Source organism: Acomys russatus, chromosome 7 (assembly GCF_903995435.1).
Source record: "Acomys russatus chromosome 7, mAcoRus1.1, whole genome shotgun sequence".
NCBI classification, from domain to species: domain Eukaryota; kingdom Metazoa; phylum Chordata; class Mammalia; order Rodentia; family Muridae; genus Acomys; species Acomys russatus.
This window is the reverse complement of record NC_067143.1, coordinates 55,941,336-55,952,786: the sequence shown is the minus strand read 5'-3', so window position 1 is coordinate 55,952,786 and position 11,451 is coordinate 55,941,336. Positions and strand designations below refer to the sequence as shown.

The 11,451-nt window shown below is 41.3% G+C and overlaps 1 protein-coding gene across 1 annotated transcript; it reads right to left on the bottom strand.

The window, feature by feature from the left end:
* Nucleotides 1-2,730: 2,730 nt before the first annotated feature.
* On the bottom strand, nucleotides 2,731-3,767 carry LOC127192245 (olfactory receptor 52H1-like). The gene has a single exon (XM_051149571.1). It carries the CDS (start codon nucleotides 3,670-3,672, stop codon nucleotides 2,731-2,733), a length of 942 nt encoding a protein of 313 aa, XP_051005528.1. The 5' UTR covers nucleotides 3,673-3,767.
* Between the last annotated feature and the right edge of the window lie 7,684 nt (nucleotides 3,768-11,451).

The window sequence follows — 11,451 nt, the reverse complement described above, 5'->3', positions numbered from 1 at the left end:
GAAAATATCAACAATTAGTTAAGTGCAATGTGTCACACATGATCATCTGGGTATCAGAAGACCACTCTCTTTCCACCATGTGGTTCTCAGGTTTGGTGTTGAGTACCAATCAGAGAACTGCTGAGCCATCTCTCTAGCTCAAATTTTGTAATTTTAATGGCAGTATAATAAAGCAGCCACCACCAGACTGTCTTGTGAGCTGCCTAAAGGATATAGGACAAAACAAGAAAAATTACATATACACTCCAGGTCTAATGTTATTCCAGAATCACTCTCTACCATTGACTCCCAAGGGACTTGATGTGTTCATCATGTCTAAATACGAATGACTATTTACCCTGCAGATTTTTGGTTGTATCCTCAGATCTTTTCTTATTTGTTGGTTAGTTGGGTGGGTGGGTGATTCATTGGTCCTTTTGAAATGAGGTTTCTCTGTGTAACAGCCCTGGATGTCCTGAAACTCACTCTGTAGACCAGGCTGGCCTCAAACTCAGAAAGATCTGCCTGTCTCTGCCTTCCACTGACTCTCAGCTTCCCTAGTCCGTTACTGCAGGATGTTTTCAAGCCCCAGGTTTGGTGATGTTACCTTCCCCTGTTGTTTTTCCTTTGGAAAACCTCATTGGGGAATAACAGTATGTTATTTCCAGGACACTGTGTCTAGAACTCCAGCTGATTGGTTCAGATGGGCTTCCTCAGTCAATGTTAGCTGTGTGTTTTGAGCATCTGACCGGATGCTATTATCTGTGTGTTGATCATTTGCTTTTCTTTTCTTTTGCTTTGCTTATTATATACTTAATAAGCTCATTCATTCAAAGCATGACTAGCAGAGATCATTGTCCGTGCTACAAACACCATGCTAAGTCTTGTGTCTTGTTTCATACAAAATAACAGGACACGGAGAATCAGGGAAGTACAGATGAGTTGAAAATAAATTAGATATGAATCAATGTAAATAAGAAGTAAGACTTGGGAGTTTATGAGGAAGAACATGTATGCATTATCCTAGGAAAATGGAATCACTGAAGATAAAAAAAAGTGACAATTGTAAAATGCTAACTCCTGTTTGTAGATGGAGCCAATTATTCAGCAAGGTTGCAACTTCTTCCAAAAAGACCTTGAAATATTCATGGAGAGAGAAATAATAGGTTGGAGCATAGTGAAGCCTGATGCCAGATCACAGGTGAAACCGCAACACACACACACACACACACACACACACACACACACACACACACACACCAGAATGATTTATGAGTACTTCAAACTAAAATGTTCAATTCAAATGCTAAGCTAATTTTGCTATAGGGAAGTATGAAGGAACAGAACACATGTAATTAGTTTCTGCTTTACCATCATGTTCTGGATGATGCCATTTACCATAAAGGAAAACAGGGGTAACACACTTTTTATAAAGGGAGGTCCTGGAGCTCTGGTGGCTTGCTCTGTCAGTAAGTAGTACTTACATAAAGACTGGTTCTGAGTTTCTAAATTGGTTTTGAAAAAATGAACGTTGAAGGATTTATAATCCATTTTTGTATGTGTATGTGTGTGTGTGTGACTTCACAAGATTATTAGATATGTTGTTCAGAGTTCAGAACCACACAAATCCCTGTATGCATACTATGTTATTACTATATTCTATATTAATTATATTAATATATTGTATAAGTCTATGTTCTTTCATATGCAATTATATCCTTATTGTGTTGTTACAATATCCTATATATTAATATATTGTATTGTGTATTATAAATTAACATTAACTACTAATTATATTTTATGCTATATTGATATGTTAGTAGGTATATTATTAACTAATACATTAAATTATATGTTGTTAATATGTTATACTAATATATTCTACAATCTTTACAACACTTTCTTCTCATCTGTAAACTAAATTAACTGGCATTACTCTTTCAAAATCATTTTAATTAAATGTAATACTGCAAAAAACATATAATAGGTCACCAAATGTTTTTATTTTTTTCTTCAAGCACACAATTAAGAAAAATAGAGACCTGGTGGCACTCAGAGGAAGGACAGCAGGTAGCCAAGAAGAGACTTGATACCCTATGAGAATATATAGGGGGAGGTAATCCCCCTCAGGAACAGTCATAGGGGAGGGGAATAACGGGAAAATGGTGGGGGGGGAGGGAGGAATGGGAGGATACAAGGGATGGGATAAACATTGAGATGTAACAAGAATAAATTAATTTTAAAAAAACTGAAAAATAGAAACAAGAAAGGAACAACACTATTTAATCCAATGAGGGCAGGGGAAAGAGATTAAAGAGAGATGTTTGCTTTGCTTATTTTCTTTAAAGCAAGTAAAAGAAACAAAAAGAACAATGGTCTGAAAAACTGTAGGCAAACAATTTAGAAATTATAGCAGGAAGCATTAGGATTGCAAAGTGTTTGACAAGGAAAAGTACAGTTCCTAATTCAGAAGTCATGGGACACAAGGATGTTAGGAAATGTCGTTGTTTCAAATGTCTATCAGCAAGTCATGCAGACTTCAGCTGTGGTGGTACTCATTAGCACAGAGATCTATCAGCTCTATCCACAAAAGAATGACAACTAAAGCAAAAGCAACCTTGACGTTTCCAGAGGATTGGTAGGGTCTCTTCCCTGTACCTTGCACCTGGGGAGAAGGACCGCATTTCAAATCAACAGGAAACAAAAGTTTCACCAAATCAGTGATGCCTAACTTTAGCTTTCAGTGCCCACTCACTGTGCCTTTCCCACAGAGAAGAAAAGAAGGAATTTGTCCTGGATCTGCTTGGTCTTCACTCCATAAACAACTGGATTTAGAGCAGGAGGGACGGTCACATAGAGGTTGGCAAATAAGATAAGCACATTCCGAGGGACACTGTGCCCAAAGCGATGGGCAAGGATGGAAAAGAAGGCTGGTGTGTAGAACATGAGGATGACACAGACATGGGAACCACACGTGCTCAAGGCCTTTTGGCGGGCACCCTGGGAAGAGAGCAGAAAAACTGCCCGGAGGATGAAGATATAGGATACAGCAATCAGGATGACGTCTGAGATGACAGTCATGAGGGGAACAGAAAACCCGTACCAGATGTTGATAGAGATGTCCGCAGAGGAAAGCCTGGCAACGCCTATATGCTCACAGTACGTGTGAGGAATGACCCGGGTCTTGCAAAACGGCAACCGCTTCAGCAGGAAAACATCTGGCAGAATGACTGAGAAGCTCCTCACAATGATGCTCGCCATAATCTTGCCAATCACCTGTGGAGTCAGAATGGCGCTGTACCTCAAGGGCGAGCAGATAGCCACATAGCGATCAAACGCCATGCCTAGCAGGATAGCCGAGTCAACTACAAAGCTGAAGTGGAGGAAAAACATCTGAGTGAGACAACCAGAGAAGGTTATTTCTTGGGACCCAAACCAAAGGTTGCTGAGCAGTTTGGGCACTGTGGCTGTGGACAAGATGAGGTCTGTGCTGGCCAGCATGGACAAGAATATAAACATGGGCTCATGGAGGCTCCGTTCCACGGCAATCAGGTAAAGGAGGATACAGTTGCCTACAAAAGCCACAAGATAGATGACGCAAAAGGGAATCCCGATCCAGACGTGGAACTTTTCCAAGCCGGGTATTCCAACAAGGATGAAGGATGTGGGGTTGTAACAGCTCAGGTTGTACATGGCCTCTGTGGTATCTGCTGGTTGTTGAGCCTGAGGACAGAATTTCTTTCAGAATCATTTATGAAAGGTAAATGTTCCACTCTGGTGCAGAATATTGGTGACAAGTCAGCATTCCTGTGTGGAAGCACCTCCTATTTCCAAGATGAAGAAATCCCTGTAGACTGATCACTTACTGCCCTCTCTATTTGCCAATGGCTTCATTTCATTTGGAATATATTCATATCAATTAACAAACAATATCAAACGGTCATTAAAGTAAGTCAGAAACTACATATGCCTAAGACTCCTTAAAATAAGCAAATGTTTAAAAGAGAGAAAAGGCCAAGTGTAAAGTGGGGAAGGAGAAAAGAGAGGGAACAGATAAAGATACAACTATTAGAAATGCTATACTAGGGGCTGGAGAAATGACTCAGAGGTTAAGACAGAGTACTGCTTCTCCTGAGGACCTCAATTCTATTCTCAACAACCTTGTAGGACAAATCACAACCACCTGTAACTCCAACTCCAGGAAATCTAACTTCCTCTTCCGGCCTCCATAGGCACCTGAGCTCATGTGTACATACACACCCACATTCAGACACATACATATACACAGAGTTTAAAATAAATCCTAAATTTATTTTTTAATGATGTACTGGATGAAGATGAGCTGTTAGGAAAGAGAACAACTGATTTTTACATGGTAAATACCGTGTTTCAGACAATTCATTTGAAAAAAAAAAATAAACTGAACAGTTTGAGTGAGCAAAGGGGAAAGCTAATGAAAGAACAGATGAAAGAGCAGCTTTTCATTCTGGGTCATGTGGGAGCTTTTGCTTTAGTGATTAAAATGTGGTTTTTATAGTTTACAGGCCTTTGAGGATCCCAAAGTAACAGCCTGAAGACCATGAGAAGAGGAAGGCAATATTGACTCAACTCTAGGAGAAAGCCATTAACCCAAAGGATAGCTTTTTCAAAGTCCTAAGCTTTAAGACCTCAGGGATAATGTCCTAAATTTTAAATGGTCTCTTGTCTCCTTTGTTAGCAGAGGAGATACTTCCACTGCTAGCATGGAGGAAGCATCCATCACCAAAAAACAGCCAGACAGTGGAGATTGTCAGGTGAAATGCCAGCTGAGTCTCACTTCCTAGAGAAAAAAAAAAAAAAAAAAAAGAATCATAGAGAAGTTTTGCCTCAAAGGTTTTTTTCCTGACCTGCTGGTGTCTAGACCCTACCTTGGAGAATCTCTAGCTTTATACTAAGTAGAGTCCACATTTCGGGATGGCATCGACATTTGAAAATGCCCTTTGCATTCTAACTCAGTTTCTGCGATCTATTTCAGACAATTCTTTCCAGGTGAAAGAGAAAAAGAATAAGGGCATTGACACCAGGAAATCCCGCGTTGTTGAAGATGTACAGGTTATGAACCATCATCCATAGGTAAGTGTTAGAGTTGGCGCTTACCCAAAACCTAAGAAATTAACCAGAATAAAGCTGCAAAGGGCGGGGAAGTGACTTGGCAAGCAATTCTTAACACCTGTGATGTAGATCTGTTACTTTATGCCCAGAAAAAGAAAGCCTAGAGACACCTAGGCTTTGTGACATGTCTGAAGTGAGTTACTCTTTCTTAATTTGTCATTGACTCTTACCTTAACCAGCCAAAGAGAACCCATGGCATCCACCTAAGGGAAATGCAGGTGGCCACTGGCAAACACAGCCCCTTGTAAATGTGTGTTCTAAGTCCCATCACATAGCGTGGTGCAGAATGAACTGCCAGGAGCGTGGAGATTTTATGCACAATGTAGAAAGCAGACACTCCATGACACTCTCCTTAAAATGATGCCAAGGTAATCTGCTTTGGCTGAGGAGCTAGTAAACTGTGGAAGCCCCACATTATCAAAATACTCAGTCATTTAAGAAGTGTAAGTTCAGCCTATTAGAGCATAGATTTCCACTCCAATCCAAAGGAAGAGTCACTGGGAGTACACCTAAGTGGGAGAGAAATAACTACTTATCAGTGAAACTAGGAAGGGGGGGTCAAAACATCAGAGCCAACTGTTCTTGCTTTAGTCAGAACTTATTCTAAACTCATTTCTTTTGCCAAAAGATATCTACTAAAATCCCGGATGCTTATGTGAGTGCATCAGTTGTTCTAAACTTGAAATAAGCAGCTTCCTACCAAGAGTCTCTACTACCTTATCCCAGAATCATCGGGTTGGACCACAGAAATGGCTCAGCAGGTAAAGGCACTTGCTACCAAGCCCTTTGATCTGAGTGAGATCTGTAGAATCTGTACACTGGAATAAGAGAACCAACTCCCACAAGTTGTCCCCTGGCCTCCAAACGTGCACTACGGCACAAATGCCCATGTGCGCGCGTGTGCGCGCGCATGCACGCACACGCGCACAAACACACACACACACACACACTAAATAAAATAAATGTAATTTTAATTTTTTTTTTTTCAGAAAGAATCACTAGTGTCAAAAATCCCTTTCCCCCATAGGCAGGTCTTTGGAGCACAGTCTCTTAGACACCGAATGAGCCACAGACTGTGATTTGACAATATCACAGATGCAGAGAAGGTATTCCTCCTCACTAATTGTCTGCAGTTGTCAACTCACCAGACCGGACTCTCTTGGTGCACAGGAGTGACAGGAAGAATTTGGAAGAGAGTGACGACACTTTCAGCAGGGAAAGATGCTAGTGAGAGGTAAGTGAAACATTTATGCCTGGCTAAATTTCAGAGAGGTAATTAAGGTAGAATGACCTCTCCATTCCCATCCTCACACGAGGGACATGACTAACCGTGCGTCATTTCCCCGAGGACACAAATAGACCTTGCATTCCTGGGAGAGTCATCTCGAAACAAGTCAGACAGTCAGATGAGGCAGAATTATTCGTAGATGTCTAGGAGTGTTTCTGTAGCTTTAGTATCCTTTAGTCGGTTGACATAAACTTGTAACAACCCTATGTAAATAACTTTAACATATTCTAGATTCTTGATACTAAAGAATAAACTTAGCAATTTAGTCCCCAAAGTTTTCTTTGCTTTTTCAAGCACTTTTAACTGACAGCTTTTCAGTTTTCAAATACATACAAAATACAAATGAGATATTGATTGCATGTAAACAATATACCAATATGGAAATATCTGAAAACTTTGTTATGATATACCAAGATAGGAAAGATGTTTTCTTCAAGGCTGCCAAATGCAAATAGCCAAAACACTAAGAATGTAATATTTGTATAATTTCTGATTGTTTCATGGTTCTTCTGGCTATAGGTAGTTTATTGTATATATGTGTAATACTATAAATATATATGTAAGAAATATTTAATAAAAATGCAGACTAAAAAATTAAATTAAAATGAATTTAAAATGCAATAAAAACTTGTAGCCCTAGCTGTCCTGAAACTCACTCCATTGACCAGGTTGGCCTCTGCCTCTGCCTTCTGCCTTCTGCCTTCTGCCCTCTGCCCTCTGCCCTCTGCCCTCTGCCCTCTGCCCTCTGGCCCCTGACCTTTGCTCCTGCCCCTGCCCCTGCCTTGTCTCTGCCCCTGCTGGGATTAAAAGCATGCACTACCACCCCACTGTGCATAGCAGTCATTGAAACAACAGAAATTTATGTTTTTCTGATACTGGAGCCAGAGTTCAAAATCAACCTTCAGCCCATTATTTTTCTGTCTACATCTTCCATTGTTTTAGAGAGGCTGTTCTTAAAGGAGACTCTCCCAGTGTCTTGAGCTCCTTACTTTATCATGAGCACAAGATGTAGGTGGAGAGCCAAGTATTGATTGAAGAAGTCCCTAAACCTCCTGGCCAGGCTCTGCAGAGGACCACCCGCTGCTAGCCTCTGCTTCCTGCTCCAGAGAAGGGCAGCTGGAGGCTGAGCTTGGGGCAGGGAGACATCTGTAGTAGAGCCTGCTCACCTGGCACCCCCCACAGCTGGAGTGTTCAGTCATCTGTCAGGAAGGGGTTGTGAATTGTTGAATGAACACCCTAGGCTTTTAAAAATGCCTGTTAAGCCACAGAGGCCACTGTGACCAAATCCTCACTGTGCTGGAGCTTCGCTAGAACACACTAAACACCAGAACTGCCTCGTGTCCCACATCAAATACAACTCTGAAATAACATGACTTTCTTTGACATCACCACTTGGCCTGGACACAGTGGCACATGCCTGTGATCACTGCACTTGGGAGGCGGAGGTAGAGTAGCCAGAAGTTCAAGGCTGCATTAACCCTATCTGGCAGCAACAATATCAAAGCAAACACAGGGAACAAAATGAACCATGAGATTTCACTGCATGCTTAAAGATGGAATGATTAATATTTATTCATGTAAGATGGGTGGATTTCTCTCCATAACAGGGAAATTTCATGATCTTTATAATTCAGGTATCCAGTATTCTCAGGAAGAACTAAAAGTATCAAACAATCAATAATGGTTGATTAAGTGTGGGTAGAAAGACAGTTTAAAGTGAAATTAACATTTCAGCCAAAAAGCTTTCAGGGAAGTAGGTGACCTTTCAGAAGCTAGCTACAGGCCACTTGGGCAGAAATAGCTGGGACCAGTTGCTTGATGATGCAGCTGCTTGAGCCAAGGGGCTGGGGCCCGGAAAACATAGGGCTCATCTAGAAAGAAGAGAAGATGTAGTGGAGGAAGGAAGTAGAGAGGAGAGGGGAGAGATGGGGTTAGGAAAGGAAGGAACAGGACAAGGGAAATGAAGCCAAGGAACTAGAAGAACAATTTTACTTATAATGTTCCCTCTAAATGCTGAGAAGCCGCATTAACTTTACTGAGGATTTACCTGCGGACTTTCCCAGACGTTTTATAATTTCATTAGCTTTGTGTTTTGTTTTATTTGTTTATATATTCGTTTTGGGGGTTTTTGTTTGTTTGTTTGTTCGTTTGCTTTGTTTTGGTTTTTTGTTTTGCTTTTTGGCAAAAGGGTCTCACTGTATGACCCAAACTGGCTTGGAACTCAATTTGCAGGCTGACTTTGAACTGACAGAGATGTTCTTGCATAACCTTCCAGAGTTTAGGCATTAAAGGCCTGGACCTTCACACCTTGACAGTGTGATTGCAGTAACCTTGTAAAAATTAATTGCAGGCTACACAGAGAAACTCTGTCTTGAAAAACCTTTTTAAAAGTTCATTGCTATATAGATTTTCTGAGACAAAAAGTCTCATTTTCTAGCACATTGTAGTCTTGAGGTTTCTATCCTGCTTAGCATCCCAAGTCATAAGATTTACCCCTTTCTGAGTCTACAGCCTTATAGCCATCTTTGAAGACTTTGCAACTACTTGTATCCAATAGCTTTGGATATTTCTTGAAAATATGCCTTGTTATGAAGCCTGCAATGATCTGCAGCTCACATTCCTCCTGCCTCAATCTGCTAAGTGCTGGGATGACAGGGCAATGCTACCAAACCTGACTACCAACATGCAGCAGAAGGTGAGGCAGGTGTTGGGTTCAATTCCCAGCACCCACATGGAAGCTCACAGCCATCAGTAACCCTAATTCCAAAGAAGTGGATACCCTCTTCTGGCCTCTACAGGCAAAATACCGTTGCACAAAACATAAGTTTAAAGGGAAAACATGTTTAAAATGAGAAAATGCTTTTCATATTTTTTCCATATATATTTAAAGCTGATTAACTGTACAGCCGTGAGGGGTCCTGATGAACAGGGGTTCCCTGGGGGCATAGACTTATGTTTGGATCTATAGAGCTATTGATGTGTACTGTGAAGTAAAGGATTCAGTCAGTGAACATGTTCCTGTTAAGAGCCATGCATGGGATTCAAATGTTAACCATGATGCTCAGAGTGAATGAACCGCTTCATTTAAGACTTACTGCTCAACACTTCTTGCCTTACTTTACTAAAATTCCCACCCACCTCAAATTCATCCTTTCATTCTTCCCCTCCTTTGACATTCTGAACTGACTGCATATTTGGAACATACATCTCACGTGAAATGTATTATTAGAATTATAATGAGATAAACTAGTCAAGATCGAGGTTTCTGACAAAGGACCAACAGGAGACTGGGATACACCACGCTCAAACCATGCACAAATTATCACTGGGCTGAGTGTGTTGGCAAGGTTCACTTTTTTAGTGCAGAATCATGGGGAAAACAATTTCCCCTTAAGGCTTTGTGTTTTTTCCACAGTCCTTAGGTACTTTGCTTGAAGATCATGGTCACGGCTCCACTTTTTAGAAAACTGTATGGCAAAATAGTTAATGCAGTTAGAGTACAACGGTAGAACCAGACTCATCACTAACCCAGGAAGGCTTAGGAAGAGAGCAGAGAAGGCATTGGTTAAAATCTGTTAAGGATGAAGACCTAGCTCCTCATGCCTGTAACCCCAGTACTTGGGAGTTTGAGGTACAGGTATTGCTAGAAGTTGGAGAGTTAGTGAGTTCTAGATTAGTCTGGGATATAGAGTGAAACCTTGCCTCAAAAATAAAACCAAACCAAAATTGTAAAAAGGTTTTACATAATGATTAACAATTCAGAAAGATAGGAACATCATAGCATCGCGTATCAGCAATTGTGTCCACAGTGAGAACAACAGCAGGGGTTCAGGACCTCATCAAATTGTGAAATCTGGCCTGGGGTGTAGCTCAGGGATGGAGCACTAGCTTAGCATTCACAAGGCCCTGGGTTCAATCCTTAAAAGTACAAGGTCCAAACTCAAACAGTAGCAAGAGCCCACGATCTCAACACTAGGAAGGCTGAAGGAGGAAGAGCTCAGAGGTCAGGCTGGGGTACACTGTGAGACTCTATCACAAAAGAAGAGGGAACAGAAGAAAAACGAGTATGTTAAATAAAAGTTAAATTATAGTGATGTATCTGTTTAACTGTCACACATTGTGTTACCTTTTAGTACATCTCAGAATATAAGGAACAAATGAGAAGGTGTTGCTTTGTTGAAGGCATGTCACTGGGAGCAGGCTTTGAATTTTCAATAGATTGTGGCCATCCCTAATGTGTCCTTTCCCCCCGCCCCATCTCCCCACCCCCCGCAACTCTAGCCCTACTTTATGATTATGTCTCAAGGTGTGATCACTCACCTTCTAATTCAGCACTTTATTATTCAGTGTTCTCTAGAGCAGTGCATGTCAATGTTTTTCCTAAAGTTGTGGTGGCCCTCAACGATGCAATTATTTTCATAGCTGATATATAACTGTGTAGGCTCTGTGTTTTAACAATGAAAACTTATTATATAACCTGTTGGACCCTCACGCCCAACTTGGGAAGGGGGTCGCCGTGAGAGACCACACGAGGCACAACACACTGATGCAAAAGCAAAGGTTTATTGCTGACACGCCAGGGTCCTAAAGCACTCGAGAGGCCAAGGACCCCCAGTGACTGTTACATGCTAGTTTTAAGGGCTAAAACCACAAAGCAGGTGGGGTTGCTTATCAAGTTAAAGCATATGGACGTTAGGACATCTGGCGTTGGGAGACCTCTTGTGGGGACTTGGGTGTGGGTCCCTAGGGCGGTTACTCGAAACTATTTGGGAGCTCGCATATAGCTATTCTAGGAACTAGGGTGTAACTCCTGAGGCTAGCAGTATGAGAACTGGTAGAAGCCTCTGGGTGGGCAGGGCAAACAAGCGTCTTACATTTTATAATTTTATAATTTCTCATTTCCTCCTCTTATTGTATCTGGCCTCAATCTTGAGGCTCTTGTTTAAGGGCTTGGTACTGTTGGGTCAGGATTAAGGCCTGAGTGACATTAAGTTGATCTCTGATAAAAGCCATTAGGCAGTTTAAGAGGCAAG

Coding starts and splice junctions, on each gene's coding strand:
- LOC127192245 (XM_051149571.1), bottom strand. CDS start 3,672: ATGTACAACCTGAGCTGTTACAACCCCACATCCTTCATCCTTGTTGGA.